Raw genomic sequence first — 19,739 nt, 5'->3', positions numbered from 1 at the left:
GTATATTTAAAGTTAAATGATTGTACTCCATAAGGAAGGTAGGGGAGGAAGTTTTCTTTAATTAAAAGCATGTGTTTTGTTTATTTTTCAGAAATAATAACAGAGTAAAGCATTGGAGTGGAAGAATGGTGGGAAAACAACATGCAGAGCAACCCTAAGAATACAATAGTTGTAGAGGATGATGTGGTAAGCAAGATGAGAGAAGAAAGTAGACTGATATAGGAGGCTTACTTAGGTGTTGGAGAAGACTGCAACTAAGACATAAAGAGAAAACAGTTGCACTTACTGGAGTTTCTATGTGTTTTTAAAGGTGTATCAAATGATACAGAAATCACTATAATCACTATCATTTCTGTTGGAATTTTTTGAGATTTTTCACAACAAGTTACTGTTTTCAATAATGCACAGGTAGAAGCATGACATAATTTTGGTTTTTACTGCATGGGAAATATGAAATAATCTTTTTTCCACTGCACAGAGAATATGGGTTTTAGTGTGAGGTAATACTATGAATTTTTTATAGGATCGTCCTTTTTCACAGGATCGCTCCAGAGGAGTTGAGGACTGTCTTGATTCAATAGTATCAAAATTTATACCTGTGATACATGTCCAGAATTTGGCTTGTTTCAGATACACTTACCAGATGTAGGAAAAAAAAAAAAAGTACCTTTCTCCAGCTAATACTTACTTTTTTTTTTTTTTTTTTTTAATTCTAAGACAACATGAGGATGAGGTACCACTGCTAGTGTTTTGGCCAGCTTCCTGGCACAAGATTTTAATTCAAATTAAAAGAAAATATTAAGAAAAGAGATTGGTAATGGTTAAAAGAAGTTTACTAGGAAGAGTATTTACCCTTTGTTTGGTATACATCCCTAATATCAAGCAAAACACTTTTGTTGATGGTTTTATTTTTGTCTTGCTTTCTTCTGAAAATCTCACTACTGAGGGAGATTTAAACCTTACCTTAAATTTACCAGTTGATATTTCAGATCCTAGAAGTCAGGAATTTTATTCATCAAGTCCATTCCTGACACAAAATATTATCCAGGCAGGTGTCTGGGCTGAACAAGTGCTGCCCTCTCTAAGGATTTATTTGTTTTATGCACATAACCATTTGTTGATCACACCAGTGTATTATACATCACTATCTGCTTCCTTACAGTATTCTTTTATTCAGACAAAGAGAGGCCAAATGACATGGTCCATCTCTTTTTCTGCCTTGACAACACAAAGAGACTGTCTGGTTAGTCAGAGGCATAGAAAATGTGAACCGAACAGTTTTGTTTTCAACTTATTTCTCGCACTGGAGGTTGAAACCAGCAAAAATCAGATATGTTTCCATAATAGCATATTCCCTAGCAGCTCATTATATGGGATTTATAAGGTTGTATTGAAGAGAAAATTAATTGAGAAAACTTCAGGAATTGAAAGGGGAGAGGATGCAGAACGCAGATTTCTTATCTCTGAAATAAACAATCTGGAGGTGTATAAAAATATAGGTGCAAAGAAAATGTTGAATAAGCTTCTATTCCTAGGGTGTCTACTACACGCTGTAGCACCAGAAAAAATAGTGTGTATTTTATATCAACATAGACAAAAGTACAGCAAGACAGAGAAGAAAAGACATGCTGTTACAGCGTATAAGGTAAGAAGTCAAAGAGAAAACCGTGTTATAATAGCTACTAGAAAACAAAACAGAAAAATACATTACCTTCTGAGGACTCAGGTTAGAGAAGTTAGAGTCCAAATTAAAGCTCAGCATCTGAAGGCAGAATCTGAGGGCACCAAATCAAGTAGAGGACCTGATCCAGAGATTAAGTTATATAAAGCACTAAAAGATCACTTTCTTCCCAAATTAACTGATCTTATATGTTATTTTCTGGACTTCAAACCTTTAGCTGATACTCTGAAGGAAGGTGATAATATTGCTTTAAAGGCTAAGAAAGATAGAAGTGATTTTTCATCACATAGCGACATGCCGCTGTTAAATACGGAGTTTAGGAGATTTGTGGCAGTACTGACAGCTACATTAGAATCAGTATTACCTGAAGTACTTTGCACAGCCTCAGTGAAAATTAGTCAGAGACGACTGCTGTTAGATAACTTCCATATGTTATTGATCATGAGACATTCAGATATAATAGTGTTAAAGTTTTGTGTACTGTTTTCATTGAAGAAGGAAAAGGCTTGTGGTCATCTTAAGTGGAAATTCAGGAACAAAACATTAATAGAAAATGTAAGAAATAAATGGACTGAAGTTGTACTCTATAAACTCTTAGAACCCTCCCAGCTTTCTAGACAGACACGGAATAGTTATTCACTGTTACCAATCTCGTTTGCATTATTCTGGAAACAATTTGTACAAGAAGTGAGGATAAATAAACCAAAACCATGTTTAAATGCAAACAAGTTGATTTATCAAACAATGTTATCTTTGAAGGAAATCCTGTTAGTGATTCAGACTGCTTCAAACCCATCGTATCTGAGAACATTTCAGCTTCTAAAATTAATTATTTCAATTCACAAGCTTTGTGAATATGACATTCAGGTCAAAATGAGATCAGGCTACAAATTCAATTTAAGGTGGTCAAATGCCACAGGAAGTACAGGGTAGCCAACATTACATATAATTTAATAAAATAGTACAACGCTCTCTAGCAACACTTGCTTACAAAATTAAGCAAGTAGTCCTGTGAGCAGTAAAGCTAGGAAAACACCAGTTCCAATGGATCAGATCTTGTGGTTGGAGTGACTGGAGTCTAAAAAAAGTGTTATGTGTATATGCAGGGATGAGTAATAAGGTCTCTCTTTTCCGCTTGACTCCTGTTTTCCTGAAACATAAGATCTCATGTCTTTAAAATTACCTCTCCACCAGTTGAAAGGTTGTGGAGGGAAGAAAAGTGGAAAAGGCTAATTTCCTAGGAACCTCCACTAATATGATTACACAACAATTAATTATAGTGTTATGGCAAAAATTCTTTTATACCTGAGGATCACGTTTTACTTCCAGAATCTTGTAGTAAAGGTCTCTTCATAATGTGTTGCAAAAGTCTTCTGATCACTTGCAGAACAGACTGCTAGCCATTAGGAGGAAATCTCTTTATAGACCTAAGTAAGAGGTTGCTTATATGTTACTCAATATATAATTTTTTTTCATTAGTAGCCCAAACAAACGCTGGGGCAAAGTACAATGAAAGGAGGAGAAATGGCTGTTCAAAGAAAACAAGAGGATTTCTCTGTGCTGCATAGTCTTCTGATTTATATTGTTAAATACCAAGCGGGAAGACCAATGGGAAGTACATTTGGTAGCACTTCCCATTTTAAAGGTACCTTCAATGTTGTGCAACTCCTTCATAATTTACTGCACTAAAAAAAAATTTCCTCCTGACCCTGCATTTTTACAGAGCAGTAAAGGGGCTCTGATAGTACAACTCAGTTACTTGAAAATGGAAAGGAGAGAAGAAATGGGGGAGAGAACTTATCACAATAGAAACAGTGTCTGTGCTACTGCTTTCTGTTCAGAGTGTCCTGCCTAGGAGCTACCAAACTGACCAGAGTCCAGGCAGAAAGGGAAACCTGAAAGGCTAAAAATTCCTGTTCAGCAAATTCTGTATCAGGATAGAGGTACCTAGAAGGGACTGCCCAGGGAGAGGGAGAGCTTTAGCCAAGGGTGGTTATGGATTTAACATTGGACACCCAACTCGTTCTACAATAAAAAACAGAACAAAACAACCCCCTCAATTATGTTCCTTTGGTATTTAGCATCCTTTCAGATTTAAAGGACATCAAGCTATTTCTGGTAAAAACTGAAAAGACTGTGGATTAGTTTGGATAAGAGTTTTCACTTGTACTATGACCATATTCAAACCCAGGGATATTAACGAAGATATACCTGTATAAGTTTGGGAAAAAAACTAGAACTAAGTTGTGTTACAATCCTCTGGCAATGTTACTTAGATTACCAGGATGCATATGTTCACTGTACCTATCTCTCAGTTATAATGCCTTTTGTTGACATCTATATATTTAAATGAAGAGATGGTTAAGATTAGTGAAAAAAGTGCTCCTTTTCAAGAAGTACTGCAGTATTTCCTGCACTTTGGGGGAAAATGAGCAAACAAAAAAACCCAAACGTGCACGCCTAAAGATGTTTAAAAAAACCCCAAACCTTTTTCATTGTTGCATGTAACGTTATTTGCCTGTGCTTATCCAAAGTCTGTTCTTGCTTTTCTTGTGATTGTAACCTGTTCAACATAATCTGTATGTAATCTGAGAGATGAATTTCTTGATAGCAAAGTACCAAATACAACTTTTGTGGAATACCGATAGGCATGTTGCCACTCAGTTCCATGTTTGGGACTGATACTCCACAAAACCTTTCACCAGGACTTCTATAGCTAGCTAAGAGTATGTAAACAGAACCTGCAGCTGTAGGACCTGAAATAACAAGATGATACTGCTGTTTTCATCCCCCAAATTAAAAATATGACCAATTTCTAACACTTCTAAATGCACCTCTGTGTCAGTTTGTGTAACACTTGAACATTCTTTTTCAGTGTACATTAAAAGAGACTTTTCAAATTATCCTCTCAATGTAAGTAATGATATTTTGACTACTACAACTTTTGTACAGGCAAATGATGGGCTGTAAAAATGTAGCTGAGCATCCACTGGTGGCATTTTTTAGCAGGGCTCTGTAATTTGAATCTATGTTGTACGTTCTCCATCACAGAATTTGCTGCTGTTTCAAACTATTCAGTCATTTTCACCAGTTCTGGAGCTTCTAGGAGACTTGGATTAGTGTTTGCTCTCACTGTTGCCATATTGACAACTCAGCTAAGACAAGCTTATTTTAAAAAAGCTGTTTCTAACTCTTATAGCTGTGAAAATCTATCTTGAAAAGGTGACATGACTGCCACTGATTCAGTGATGTGAATCACTCTGAAACATTTATTTTGAGAAGTTTGTGCTACCTGCTAATCTCAGTGAGGATCTAGCTGTGAAATGTAATGATAGCAATTTATAAATTGTTTTTTAAAAGCATTTAGAAGCACAAATTCCATTGATTTGGGAATAAAAGTTTTGCTCCTGAATTATTAAAGCACTTGAAAAAAAATTCCGATTAGCTATTTCTCTGCTAATAATTCTAACTTAAGTATCCAGGTAAAATCATTTCCAAATAATCCAAACCTATCTTACGCCTTTCCTTTGAGAAAAAAAGTTTCCAGTTTTTCACTGTAGCTATATGTTGTCTGTTTAAAAAAATACCATACATTGTTATGAAGTGCTGGTAGGCATAAAATAATCAGTACAAGGGTCCTACAACGTTTGAACTTGTATTTGTTTGACCTAAAACTGTGCTACAGGACCAAGGCACATCACCACCACCACCAGAAGTGAGCTCAGTTTACCTCACTGCATACCTTTAAGCGTGTAGCTCAGGAGACACATTCCTAGACAGAGCACCCTCAAGGCTAATGTGGATGCCCTCCAAAACAGCCTCTTCTGGAGCCTGTGTCTGGCTGAGACATGGGCTTAGGAACAGGAAAAATTTCAAGAAATTTGATAAGAGTCTGACGTTTATCTTGCCTGCTTTTGTGTGCACAAAATACAACTGCTGTGTTAAGATGGAATGTATTTTAGAGATCCACCACAGACTCATACAGTAAAAAAAAAAAAAATCTCCCCACAATAGAATAATGAAAAATAATCAGACAGGGGGAGGTAATTTTTTTCTTAATGTTTGCAGAGTGCTCAGACATTATAATATAGAAGACCCTATAAATGTACATTTACTGTCTTTGTAACTTCTAACTATGCAAACTTCGAGACCTCCAATGTTACTTTCCTGTATCACTCCACTGAGTAAAACAGAAGTAGGCATCTGAATGGCAAGTGTTTTTTAACGTGTTCTCTCATTTGGCCAGACACTAGGGGTTCAGAAAACTTAGGTCGATATCAATGAACACCATTACAGAGTTACTTCTAGTAGAAAGTTCTCCATTCTTAGAAAGACAAAAATAAACTAAGAGGGGGTAATGACACCGAGTGAGTTTTGAGGTACACTTTTAACTAAAAATTAATTAAGAATCATATGTAACTGCTTTTTTTTTTTCAAAATTCAGTCTGAGGTTTAACATTCTTATTGGCCTTCTCTGCTGCACGCTGGAAGTCAAAGATTGGCTGCATCATTTACGTATCTTGGTTTACTGTTCCCTGCTAAGGAGGCATGATTCAGTGTGACTCATTCATCTGTTAAAATAAGGCTCCTTCCAGTATTAACTTGGGCCAAAACAAATCTGCACAGAGAGTAACAAAACCCAAGTTCACTATCGTTGCAGTTTTCTGCAGTTTTTAACTGAAACTGCTTTCTGGCAGTACAGTACAATTTGGTGCCTCTTTATCAAATTATTCTTGCTTTCTTACAACTGCACATTATAGAAACGTCCTATAGTGAGGGGGTTTTTGGATTAGTAATTTTAGAATAAAAATTATTGTAGTAGTTTTATGTTGGGTAATTGCAGTTTTCGTTCTACAAGCACGAGGTTATACATCACAGTGCTTGCCAATTATTTTTTGTACTTTTGAAACCTACAGTTCACTTAATTGAATGATGCATTAAGAACAAATGTGCAACGAAACATTGTTCATATTCAAAACACAGGGGAAAAGAATGTCTTTTACCTTTTGTCAGCAAAACCATCACTTCATCCTGCAGGTCTTGTGACTTTGAAAGTTTTCTTTTTTTTTTAACAAAACCAAAATCCAGTTGTGGTCACGTAGGGATTATATTCTCTTGCTGGAAACATATTACCATCAGCACTGTAACTGCAGATAATTACCTTTAGAGCAGTCCTGCTATTCACATTTGCCTCAATTGCTGAATATTCATTTAACTAACTTTGTCCACTTTAATACCTCATGGTTGTTTTTTGAGTCACAGAGGTATAAATTACTGCACTGCAAAACTTCCTACCCAGGAAGAACAAGCTCTGCCTTTTGGTACGTGCAGCTTTTACGCACATGTATTTTGGTTTCACTCAGGAGTTGTCGTGGTTAAAGAGAAAATGAGAGTGTGGAGGCAAAATGAATTTGGATAGCAAAACACTTTAATCACAGATGTTGCAATTTTATCAATTGCACCACTTCCCTGTCGTTTGGAAGCCGTGACACGGTCTGGGAGAGACAGCGTAGCAGTTCCAGCCATGCAGTGTGTGGTTCTGGGGTCCCCTGGGCTCATCCCCACTCCCTGAGGTTGGAGAGATGATCCTGGACTCTGTTGCAGGCTCTTGGGGTTCCCCCCCCCAGCATCTTTTCTGTACTATGTTTACCTCTTAAGTGTCCTCTGCTACAGGATTGGGCCGCTACAGGACCTCGCTGACAATCAGCCCCTTCAAACCACACACTCATTTCCCGTTTTGCTGTGTCATCGTTGGAGCTCACCATCTGCTTCTTCGGATACTTCTGGACACGTTTGCACTGTTGCTCAGGTCACGTGGTTGCTCATACTTCATCTTCTACTACAGCAAAAAGTTAGTTAAAGTTCATGGGCTTATGCTAGTAGCAACGCTGACTAGCCCCAACTCCTGCTAACAGCTACAGGAATCCTCTCTGTTACAGAAATGAAACATCTTCTTTGCCTCCTGTTAAATAAGTAGCTTATGCAGAGAGAAAGGGCCAAACATGACATTCCGGTTATGCTGAAAAAACACGTATCCACCTCCCACTGAGAGGCTTCTCTTAAAATTCAAGCATGCTCCATTTCCAAATACCTTTCCTTCTAAATGCAGTAACTAAACATTTTCCAAATCACACCCACACTTACTAATCTCCTATCCCTAGGCGGCCACTGTGAGTTCACAACTTATCCTCTGTCTTCCAATTTAAAAAAAAACCAAACCATCATCAACACAGCTATGGGAAAGTGCTGTCTGTGCTCAGCACCCACTGAAACCAAGTTTCTCAACACTCGGGCAGATACACCTCTACCGTAGTTTGTCAGGCCAAGTTCAGGAAAAGTTTTAACTAGACACGGGCAAAAAGTTGCCAACTGTAGTCTTGGTTGGTACATTTAAAGCAAAATATCATTATTTTGTCGTACAACATACAGATAAGTATTTTCTTTTTACTACACTGAAAACGGACCAGCTGCCTGATTTGGCATTTAAAAGTGTGGTGAAATGGTGCAAAATTCGTCTTACTGTCATTCTGTTACTAAGTGAAAATAAAAGGGAGGAAAGAATTTAAAAGGGAGCAAATATATTATTAGCTATACTGAGACTATGCTGAATTTACTTACTTGAACTTTGCAATACTGCATTCCAGCTGCAGCAATCAAAACAGGTGACTGATGTAAAAGCGTGGAAAAAACATGGAACAGCACAAGTCTTGTTTAAAGGCTCTATATAAATAGAACACAGCCAGATCTTGGGTGGCACACAATTTCAAATTAAAAGGAAAAAAAAAAAACTTTTAAAAGGAACTTAAAAGACACCAGGTAGTCTTAATTTTTAGCACTCTGGATTTAAAAGTTTATAGTAGAGAGCATCCTGCTACAAGAGAACGTAAAAGGCAACCAGTGCATTTTGATTGTGTAAACTTAAATACACAAAGACTGAAATTGCTGGTACGCACGAAGTATCAGACACTATTCTAACCAGGGATTTAAGACTGCTGAAATTCAGTTCAAGATGATGAGACAAGCTAAACTTGTAACTGGACAACATCTCTCTAAATCAAAACTTTTTCTCTAAGAATAGAAGGCAAGGTACTTTTACGTATTTTTCATCTTTATTTCATAAGCACTTTGTTATTTTTCTCTAACGATTTTCATTCATTTTATCTAGTAAAACCATTCAGTTCTGTAAATAGTACTCAAGTCTGGGCAGGTTGTGCACCTCTCTCGAAATAAAATCCAGGAAACGGTGGATTTTACGCATCAGTACACGTCAGTAGTTTTCCTAGACTGTTTCACATATATAAATAGAGCACATCAAAGTACTGTTTCTTTCTACATGTTGGTATTTGGACTCCAACAGCCATTTGTGCAAACCATTCTCACTCTGGAAGAAAGAGGCTTCCTTCAGTTGCAGAATTCCATCAAATATCGTTTACCTGCAATTCTGATGTGTACAGGGGATTACACAAAATGCAAAGCTTTCTCGCAGCTATTATATTAAACTCTATTCCAACTACAAGATTCGATAATATTACCAAAACGACGTTTATGTTTTGGAAGGGGCTTTGATTGCAAGATGTCCACTCTTCCAGACTTCTCAGCTTTCTGGAATGAAACAAACAGCTCACTGAAGGATTAAAAACATATTTACGCTTGGTTTGCTTTAGTTGAACCAAGATGAATAAGAGTCATAACGGTAGTATAACCATGAAGCAGGTCATCCTTTATGTCATTACATTCTCTTAATACGAAATTCCCAGTAACTATTCGATCACATCCTATTTCCCCATGTCCAAAAAAGCCAAAGAGGGGAACATTAGGAAAAAACTTCCTAAATGCATCTGCTTCCATATTCCTTTTGGTTTTATAATGCCGATATCCTCTGCCAACACATGCAAACATGAAGCCAATGGTGTTACGCTCGGGGATGTTTGCTGCTTTGAGACGCTGCATGGCGGCTTCTGCTGTCCTCTCATCAGCTACATCCTGGTCTAACAAAACAGTGGCACTCTGGATCTGGGGACCGCTGAAAGCCAGCCCAACCACACCGCAGGCATCGCCGGGCTGGGCATTGTTACTGAAAGGCAACAGGCACCGAGTTAGAGAACCTTCCAGGGAGACCACTTCCGACCTGAATAAACTTCTGCTGTGGCAGAAGTAGGTTTCAAAGCAGACCAACATCCTAGTGATTCTGAAAGCCACCCATAGCTAAAAAACAAACCAAAGCCTTCAAATTTTAGCAACTTTTTTTTTTTTAAGCAACCTTTCACAAGGAGAAACTTTCATATCCATTCCCAGGGATTAAGCATAAGCCTACCTTTCAAATGCACGCCAAATTCAGCAGTTTGTTTATGTCACAGCTCTGTAATTCCAACTAAACTATTAGTTAAACTTAAGACAAGCAAAGGTAGTCGGCATTTACATATCAAACCAGGGCAACAGTCAACAATGGCTTCAGATTCACATTGCTTTAAGTCTCCTTGGTTAGCCAGGACACGCTGGTTTTAGTAGTTACCTGCTTATGCTTTATTAGCAATAATTTAATATATGGTCAGCTCTCTTATCTGGAGTAACGGTGCAGCTGGCATACATTAGATGCAAGAAAAATGTTGGTACTGCTACGGAGTTCAGACCTACACTGGCATGAGAGGAGCCCGTGGCAATGTCTGCACCGCACACCCCTGCACAGGACACTCCAGTGAGGATGCGCCAGCACCCACGATTCAGTTGGCACAAAGGGCTCTCCCCGTGCAGCAGAGCAGCTGGAGCAACTGGAGCCCAAATCGGCCCTGCAGGGATCCTGGCAGAAAGAAGGGGTTCAAGCTAGATGAGATCTAGCCCAGTCCTGTGAGCGCCGCGTCCTTCAGCAGCAGCAGCAGCGTATTAGGTGTGCTCCTGAGGCACGGTCCTGTTTGCGTGTTCAAGTACTGCTCTGTAATGTGAACCAAACCGAGGCTGATACAGAAACAGAATGTTCATGTAACTGGTCTCTGCCACAACGAGTGATAATTTATCTGCAAGCCAGGGAGTAAACACAGACTGCAATAAACACATAGGGTATCTGAAGCTGGAAATCTCCGTTGCAGTGGGCTTCTCCTAACTGGGTTTCCAGAATCCAATTTGTAACACAGTCATACAAAGCTTCCAGCTTTTCTGGCTAGATCACAGTGTAGCAGTTGGACTTCATTATCTTAAAAAAAAAATTAACATTTTACTACTGTTAATGGGCATTTCTAGTATGACATAACTAAACGGCTATGGCTTCTGCAGTGTTTCTCCCATTTTAAATCTTCTTTACAATTTACCCTGAAAAAGATACCTACTTCTCAGAGGTCAGTGATGTAAAGCTCTCCACTTGTCCCCCAGCCAGGATGATACTTTTCTCATTCAAAGGATTGACTATTTGATGAAGAAATCGAGTCGCTCCAGACTTCCAGGAGTTGTAGCCAAACAGAAGAACCACCCGGAGATCTGGGTTATTCTTCAGACCTACGAACAAAACCACAAACACCAACCCTCTTGTTTTGAAATCCTGACCCCTGAAGTCCAACCATCCTAGCCTCTCCTCAAATAACACATCACACCGTTAGTAATGGCTTTCCGTTGCTGCAGTTGGGAAAAGAAGACACAAGTTGCTCAGGCATTCAGGAGCTGGGCCGCGTTCCCCACGTAAGTGAGAATTTCTGAAAAGAACCTAGCAAGGAAAAGAAGGCTGCACCTGCTTCCTCCAGCTTTCAACGTCTTTAGCGGAGCATTTGAGTTTTACCACAGCCTCTGAAGGCACAGCTCCTCAGTTTTATTTGGCAGCCTTAACAGTCCCTTTTACAGGTAAGAACCGAGTGTCTAGGTTATTCAACAAGAACCACAACACAATAAATAACTTTACCTGAAAATTAAATACATTATGTACATCAGCCAGTTGCTTATCCCAAGGCAGAAACTCTCAGGTTCCTAGAATACTCAAGAAACCCTCATTATATTACTCTTCATAAATGATCTACCCTGCTGAGAACACAACGTGAGGAATGTAAACCGTATTTACTGAAATACGCTGTGTTCCATTCTACCTTTCCTTGCTACAACACCCAACTTGGGATCTAAGTGCTAAGTTATTCTGGAGAAGAAGAGAAGCAGCTCCTCCCCGCTCGTTTCTAAACTGCAGTGATGGGAATCATTCCCAATGGCACAAACTCATTTATCGTTATTTTTAAGCCATTAGAGGTTGCTCAAAATGGAACAGCTCCGCTTGGAACCTAACTGAGGTAATCTGAGATCAATACTCGGATAACTTAATCTGAATACTTCAGAGAATCGGAAGAACAGATGCGCATAATTACCAGCTGCAGCCTGAGAGCGCCACAGCGTGCTCTATGAATGGAGTTAGCACATAAGCTGTTGTTTCCATGCTGGCGCCTGAAAGAGCAATACCAAACTTCACAAAAGCCCAAATAAAGGGGAGAACGAGGACATACCTGCTTCAGCAAATTTACTTTCATCAAAGACCCTGTTCTTCAAGTCTTTTGAAAAATGGAAGGTATGAATTTTCACCCCATCGATTTTGGGAAACAACAGAGCAAACCCAGCTTCGCCCTCTTCAATTTCTTGAGGTTGATTGCTGCTTGAACCCATAGGGGTAACTACAAAGATACAAAACCAGACATCTTGTGTTCAGTCATTTCAATACTTTTGTCTACACTGTAACACAGATTAAAAGAGGCAGAACAGCTTAGACAACATAAAACATGATCGTTCATTTCCATAACAACATGTGTAACTGATGACTGCTGTGATTTTTTTGTTGATGTTTTGGTAAGATGAAGCATGTCTGAGTCCTTGCTGGCTATAGATCATGCTGAGCTGACTTTGGACAAGGAGACATGGATACGTTTGGACATTTCCCCCCAGCCACACCAAATATAAATCAGTTGGGAAACAAGCACTGCGCAATACAGCTGCCTCAAGCCCTCCTGCCAACTTCTGCAGGTAGGCAGAAATACTCAGATTTTTAAGGACCACATGTGAAACGGAGAAAGGTCTTATATAAGCGTGTGATGACAGTATAAACCAAACTGACAAAAATATTGGGAGTGTATTATTGAGTTACGGTAGCAATAACAATCAAATACCCCACTTATGCTGTGGGAAGAAAATTTAAGGTGAGAAACTAGGAAAAAAACTTTTTAGTGATAAAAAGCGAAGCACTAGAAAAAAGACTGCCAAAGGAGGCTGTGAGTTTTCCACAGTTGCTGCGTACACCTCCTACTAGGCCATACAAACAGGTACGTACTGAGGACATCCTGTATGATTACTCACAATGTGACTCTGAAAAATACAAATAAATCCAAGACGTTGTCAATAACTACATTAAGGTGCCAGGAAAACCTGCAATAAGGTGCCTGCTCAATTAAATCAAGCCTTTTAATTATAACTGCATCACATGAAGTAAGAATTTAAGCTCCGCGTGACTCAATAGCGACACCGCGAACTCCTGAAAATTGAAGCTAGCGCCGAACAAGGTCGGAGCAGCACATGGTAATCGCTGTGAGAACTCTCCCATTGGTCTGCAGGACTATGCTTTGAAAAAACGTATGAAATTGTGATAAATGGGAACTAGAATAGATGTGCAATAGGCTGGACGCCTCCAAGCTCACAAAATCGCAGGTTTTCCTCCTACCTACGATCCCTGGGGTGACCAGTCCGAGAACCTGACATCGCTTTGGCAACAATTTTTCGAGCGCGATTGCCGTTTCTTTACTGTTTCTTTTCCTGGCTGTTAAAAAAAGAAGAGAGAAAAGGCGAGAAGAGTAAAAATCAGTTGTTCTGAATGGCGCTGGAACAAGCCCTGCAGTCAATCCCATCCTGTCTAACCAACGCTGCCTGTCGGTGGCTGCCCCGTTCCCAGCATGGCAAATCTGTACTAGTCGGTGAGAGCACGGGACTGTTGGCACGCCAACAGAACCGACGTCCTCCAGAGAACGGGGAAGAAACTCGTCTACTTCTACGAGCCGCGCTTCCCGCCGCAAACGTAGAATGACGCGGTCTTGTCTTCCCGCCAAGGATTTACTCTCCCTCGAGCTTGACGTCCGGAGGTCTCCCTTTCGGCCGGCTTTCCTCTACGCGCCGCCCTTACACCCGCAAAGCGCTTCTCGAAAGCGGGAGCCAGTCAGTCGGAGTTTTACCTTTCTTCTGCTCGTGACACTCCTCGTGCCCGCTGAACGTTTCTGCGTCGGCTATATAGAGCACGGTCTGGGGCAGCACATGCACCTTCTGCGAAAAAAGACGGGGAGACGGGACCGCGCTATAACCCAACCGCCTCCCCAGCGCCCCGGCGTTCCCCCCGGGCGGCGGCAGCGGGAGCCCCCGGGCGCGGGGCCGGGGAAGCCGAGGAAAACCCCGCCCACCCGCCCCCGCTCCGCTCCGCAGGCCCCGCCCACACGCCCCCGCCCCTCCCTCCCTGCCGCCGGGCCGCGGGCGCGCGCGCACCCACCCACCTCCAGCTCGCGGGCCAGCGCGCGCACCAGCGCGTGGCTGTCGGCGGGGCCCGGCTCCAGCGCCGAGACCCAGGCGACGCGCTGCCGCCCCCGCAGGATCCGCCGGGCGCACTCCCTCCACAGCCGGCACACGCTGCAACACACCGCGGACACGGGGCGCGTCGGCCGGGGCCGCACCGGCTCCCCCACCGGCCCCGCCGCCGCAGCCCACCGCCCGCCGCCCCCCCTCGCCCCCCCCTCCCTTACCAGGCGGCGCGCAGCAGCGCCTTGGTGGGCAGGAAGCCGAGGACGCGCTCCACCACCTCGGCCAGGTTGCCGAGGACGAAGCCCCCCTTGGCCGCGGCCTCCATGGCACCGGCACCGGCACGGCCGCCTCTCTGCGTCACCCCTCCCGCGCGGGCTTTTCCGGTCACGCGGGGCGGGGACGGCCGGAGCCGCCGCACTGCCGCCTCCTGGCGGCCGGGAGGACCCGCCTCGCTCTGGAGCCCCGCCCCGCCCCCGCCCCGGGACCCAGCAGGGAGACAGCGCACTTCTTAAAACGGTTTTTATTCATAAACTTGATGCAAGTTTACAAATTACTGTACATTGCCAAGTAACTCCGCCATGAGGAACGCAACCCAACCCCCAAAGCATGCGGCGACGGTGCGGGGTCTGCCTGCCTGCGGGGGGGCCGCGGGGAGCCGCCGGCCACGGGCAGGCTCCCCCCACCCCCCGGTGGGTGCCGGGGTCAGCACCCACGGGCACGGCCTCCGCCCACGCCAGCGGGAAGGCTGGGACGTCACCCACCGTCCATCCGCGCCAAACCTCGCCCCCGTCGTTTCCTTCGAGCTAAAAACGGGATCTAGAAGCAAATGCGCAAGGACCCGTGGGCGCCTGATAGAGAGAAGAGCACAAATTCGATAGTCAACTAAAAAAACATAACAAAAACATGCTTCTGCGCTTCTAAAAAGTGCTTAGTCCGTGGTACGCACCCTTCGCTCGGCCCCAGGGGGGTGCAAAGGCCTAACGACTAGTACTACAACCAAAACAGAATCAATGTAGGTAAGGCAATGAAATAAGAGCGTAATTACACAGACCCAGATTCGTTTCCTAACAGAGAAAGAACAGTTCCCATTCGTCTTTCAATAACAGAACCACCATCGACGACCGTGGCAACATTTCTTAAACCTCTGCATCGGATGACGTGGTTTCGTACTTTATTTATTGTAGCTTTTATATAAAAAAATTTTCATTCAAGGACTTTCATCTCGATTTGTGCCAATCACTTTATAAGTTCATTAGTTTACAAATGATTGCAACAACCCGTTAATAAAATGGAACACCTAAAAAGGTTTTTAGTACTTTAAATAACTTCAAGCTTCATACTGCGGCTCTTCTTGTTAAGGAGGTTGAGCCAGCAAGTAGCAGGAACAGCTCAGCAAGTTCTGATGCCCCAGTGGAAATGACTAGTTACAAGGTTTTATTGGCACAGCCTTGCTCTGCTTAAAAAAAAAAAAAAAAAAAATCAACCCAAACAAGAAAAAAAATAAAACAGCCAAAAAAATTAACATAATCTAAACAAAGAGCATCTTTTCCAAGAAACAGTTCATATTCTCATACAGCCATGAAAAATGTTTAATGACTTAACATACATGTGTTTTTTTCCTATATCATTAATTTGGAAATACTACAAATGCTGTCATTTTAGACCAGAAAAAACTACTGTGATTTGCAAGACCTGACATTTCCTAAAACAGTATTAAACAATGTATTAAACTTCTTGGCTTTAAATGAAACGATACAACGCAAGTCTCTGCAGTCTGCATTTTGCAAAAGGTAAGAAATACACAAAAGTGTGTGAACAACTCACTCCTATTGAATGATCTTTAGTAACTCGATAGCCTGCTGCAGGGAGCTTATGCTTTCAAATAAAAAAAAAAAAGGGAGAAGGGAGGGCGTGGCCCAAATATGCTTAATCCATAAGAACAAATACGGTAAAGGCCCAAACTGCTCAGTCCAGATACCTAAGAAGAGCGGAATGGTAAGGCTGTAACTTATACTTTACGTGTCAGTTGACAGATTATCCACTAACTTATCTAATAGCTAAAGTCTTCAGTACAGCTGTTATAGGGGCACTCATAGCTTGAGTCTGTGTGTTGGAAAACATAAAAAAGAGCTTGTTTTGTTGACATTGGTCCAGGTATACAACAGTCCTCAGTGTTAGCCATCTTCTTTTGGAGGAGTGTACCAGCCTACAGGGAACAGAGAAACACGTTAGGTACCGACATCGCTATGTCAAGATGATCTTGCCATCTTAGTCTCAATTTGTGGGAGATAAAAGCCTAATCCGGCTCCTTCCTTCCCTCTTAAAGTCGGCCAGCTCAGCGAGACCCACTGCCCTCAACGCTAGTGGGTCTGCAGCAGGAGATAAAGCATGTGGCATAGTCCAGGATCAGACCCAGTATTTGGGCATGAAAATTAAATACTTCCAAGTTTGGGGGTTTTTGTGGCAGCAGCTAATCCAGAGTTGGATGAGCTGGACATCGACAGAGGAAGCTGTTGAAGGAGGAACTTTGCTGCGACAAAACCAAATGGAAGAGAAGTACAACCCCTAAGTCTTCAAGCCACTTAATGCACAGACATACAAACACGACTACACTGGGATACTTATATACAAATCCCACCTCGTGTAATGAAGTTAGGCACGCACAAGCATTTTTGAACAGTTTATCCTACTTCTGCAGATCTTGCTGTAGGAATAGGCTCAGAAATGTCAGTTGAATAACTTGCCTCCTAATAGGATTTGGCATGTTTAGCAGTCAAATCATACCTGATGAAGTGCACATAGTTTTTTCTAGCCACCTCCAGATCTCCAATCTTAATTATCCTGGCTGCTATTATAAAAATGACTCTAAATTTTTGTACAGTGAATATAGGGCCTATTTATGTTGTCCGAGAGAACAGGTAGCAGCTATAAGTTAAAGACACCTTTTGCAGCAGCAATAAATGCTGTGAATGCTTTGTGTACAGCTCCTGACGCAGCAGTAACCACTGTAGTCAAAGCTAGCACATAGCTAGAAGCAAACAAACAGAGCGCCATGCTGGCCTTTGTAGAGACTAAAAAAGCAAGAGACTCAGTTAATGGCAAGATCAAAATATCATAAAATTGGAAAGCATTTCAAAGTCATTATCTTTGATCTTCCTCCCAAGAGTAGAGAATGCATTATGTTCAATTTTAGAGGTAGGGAAACTGAGGTGCTCACTACAGTCACACTGCAATATGCTCTCGTGTTCACAGCAACAGGAATTCCCAGAGGGCACCATGTCCAACCTGGATCAAGGAACATCACCGGAGCGGTAACCGGGACTAACTCCCTCGTCATGAGACCAGGGTACCAATTCTGCTGATGACTTTTACGTAACGTGTAAGCCACTTAAACCTTCTGAAGCCTCAGGTCATTTGTTGTCTTTGCATCCTGGCACAATGAATGCAGTTATACCTGAAGCATTTGAATGCTTGTTTTATGCAGCTGAGAGACCATTAACGGGCTTTAAATATGGTTAAAAAAAAAAGCGTCTCCCATTTCTATTGCACAGTTTTCCAGCCAGCATGCTTCACTTAGACTTTTTGTATTTTTTTTAGTCTCTGGTTTTTCTTTCCACTTTATTTCTTCCTTAGTGATTACTACTACCGAGGTCTTGCCACTTGAAACAAAGGCTTTCAGGGAAAGAGGCAAACTTCCAGCAGGTACTTCACTAACTAATAAGATGCTTTAAAAGCTACAGTGACAATAAAGTTCCTAGATCAACTGGCTGAAAATGAAATTGAACTACCTTTCAAAAGACAGCAGGAACACATGGAACATTCACGTAAGCTGGAAAAAGTTGCAATGATTGTTAGTCAAGTTACTTGAAGCGCTATTGTCTTCCTAGTGCAAGATGAGAAAAAGGTGACATTGTTTATGGTCTTCCCAAGCCAACATAAGACACTCTGGCACTTCAAGATTTACTGCGGCCAAATACCAATGCCCAGGTTGCTGTGCAGACAAGAACAAAGTCGCAAGAATATACATACCATTTTTCTCATGTATTTGTACTAGTGACTTATAGGACTGCTGTGCTCTTGCTAGATTATATTGATTCTGAAAGGAGAAAAAACTAACATAAAAAACCTGCATCTAGACACAGGAGACTGAAAAACAGCTTTATGAAGAAACTCTATGGTGGGCTTACAAATAAAAACCATGCACAATGTTACAACATTCCCAGCTTTAAAGTACAAGATTTTCAAAACAAATACCCTTATCTTCTGCTATCTCCTCTGTCATAATGACAATAATTTGTATAACCCTACTGCTGGAAAGGCCCCTCTAGCAGAAGGTTCAGAACCTGAGGTAAGTCAGAAGTGTGTATTGCGACCAGAAGGGCAGGCGTCAGGCAATCCCCACTCCAACTCTGTCTTGCTCAGCTGACCAGTTACCCGATTAAACAGAATTGTGATCATAAACTTTTGCATCTTGCCTAGTTCACTATCCTTGAATCTCGTACTTAAAAACTGGCATCCAAGTGACAATTTCATTGACTTGAATATTTAAACATCCTTTGAAAACAGCATTTAGTACTTCAAGGTCTTACGTTATGGTCCATTACCAACATGCACACTTGAATTGAACTATGATTTCGATCAATGCTGAATGGCTAGCTCAGCAGTATTTGCATGGTATTATTTTTCACCCTCTCATGAAATTTTGCAGGTGTTTAGTCCAGCAAAAGGAGGAGAACTTCTTAACATCAGCGTATGCGATCCTGGCAGTCGGGCTGTCATCTACAGCCCTTCTCAGAGCTGGAATTTCCAAATCCTCCCGATTCCCAGTTCTGAATCCTCCTTTGCTCCCCCCCTTGCCAATACAGGGACAGTGCAAGTCTAACTACTTGCATACCCTGCCCATCCCAAGTTTTTATCCTCCTCATGCGTTCATCATTTCTTAACAAACTCATAGTTAACTACCAATAGAATACTCATACATGCACCAGACATCAAGATAAATCAAAAGGCAAATATATTTGCAATGACAATTCTGTCATTAAGCACCTTCTATTCAAGTCAGCAAAGAAATGGAAGCCCAACAGTAATTTGTGTAATTGATATACACAGCGCATTTACCTTATTGGCTCCAAACTGTACTCTGGCTTTTCCTTTGACTAAAGTGGCATTGATCTGCATGATGACTGATTCTATTGAATAGGCACTGCTCCAGCCCTGGAGGAGGAAGGAAATAGTTCTATGTAACACGTACTTGCTTCTTGTCCTCACCTTGCAAATCTATTTTGGAATATGTGCTTTGGGATTGCTTTGGGGTTTTTGTGGTTTGTTTTTTTTCTGCACTCCAGTTTAGTTTTAACTACTTGTTTCCACTTAACAACTGTTATTTTCCAGAGAAAAATCTGGAAAGTGATATACAGGCCTAGTACTAAGAACTTGTAGGAAAAATGAAAAGGCTGAATCACACATTTCCAAAAATACAGCAAGACAGAAACAAGAGCAGCTCCGTTATTACAGCATTTACACATTTTCAGCAACATCACAACAG

General features: G+C 41.6%; 3 protein-coding genes across 17 annotated transcripts in view; 1 reads left to right on the top strand and 2 right to left on the bottom strand.

The window, feature by feature from the left end:
- NRG4 (neuregulin 4) overlaps positions 1-4,510 on the top strand; it is a 28,058-nt gene extending 23,548 nt beyond the window's left edge. For all 8 annotated transcript variants that reach the window (XM_052807654.1, XM_052807652.1, XM_052807651.1 and 5 more), the window contains one exon: positions 92-4,510. In XM_052807654.1, coding sequence (XP_052663614.1) covers positions 92-108 — 17 coding nt within the window. In that variant the 3' untranslated portion in view covers positions 109-4,510. The remainder of the gene's footprint in view (positions 1-91) is intronic.
- Positions 1-14,581, bottom strand: part of FBXO22 (F-box protein 22) — a 183,062-nt gene extending 168,481 nt beyond the window's left edge. The window contains exons 1-7 of one of the 3 annotated variants that reach the window (XR_008238223.1): positions 14,416-14,581; positions 14,170-14,302; positions 13,858-13,945; positions 13,353-13,448; positions 12,151-12,315; positions 11,002-11,167; positions 8,948-9,755 (exon numbers count right to left, since the gene is read on the bottom strand). Coding sequence is in view for 2 of the 3 variants with exons in the window: in XM_052807645.1 (XP_052663605.1) it covers positions 9,326-9,755; positions 11,002-11,167; positions 12,151-12,315; positions 13,353-13,448; positions 13,858-13,945; positions 14,170-14,302; positions 14,416-14,519 (1,182 nt within the window). In the remaining variant the exon portion in view is untranslated. The other 2 variants (XM_052807645.1, XM_052807646.1) reach the window with 2 other exon arrangements.
- Positions 14,582-14,699: 118 nt separating this feature from the next.
- Positions 14,700-19,739, bottom strand: part of UBE2Q2 (ubiquitin conjugating enzyme E2 Q2) — a 54,868-nt gene continuing 49,828 nt past the window's right edge. For 5 of the 6 annotated variants that reach the window (XM_052806933.1, XM_052806931.1, XM_052806930.1 and 2 more), the window contains 2 exons: positions 19,313-19,408; positions 14,700-16,400 (listed from right to left, as the gene is read on the bottom strand). In XM_052806933.1, the coding sequence (XP_052662893.1) occupies positions 16,245-16,400; positions 19,313-19,408 (252 nt within the window). In that variant the 3' untranslated portion in view covers positions 14,700-16,244. Of the gene's footprint in view, positions 16,401-18,223; positions 18,291-19,312; positions 19,409-19,739 lie in introns of all 6 variants that reach the window. The other variant, XM_052806929.1, reaches the window with a different exon arrangement.

The sequence above is a fragment of the Harpia harpyja genome, chromosome 14 (assembly GCF_026419915.1).
Source record: "Harpia harpyja isolate bHarHar1 chromosome 14, bHarHar1 primary haplotype, whole genome shotgun sequence".
In the NCBI taxonomy this organism is placed as follows: domain Eukaryota; kingdom Metazoa; phylum Chordata; class Aves; order Accipitriformes; family Accipitridae; genus Harpia; species Harpia harpyja.
The sequence above is the reverse complement of the archived record's forward strand: the minus strand, read 5'-3'. Positions and strand labels throughout refer to the sequence as shown.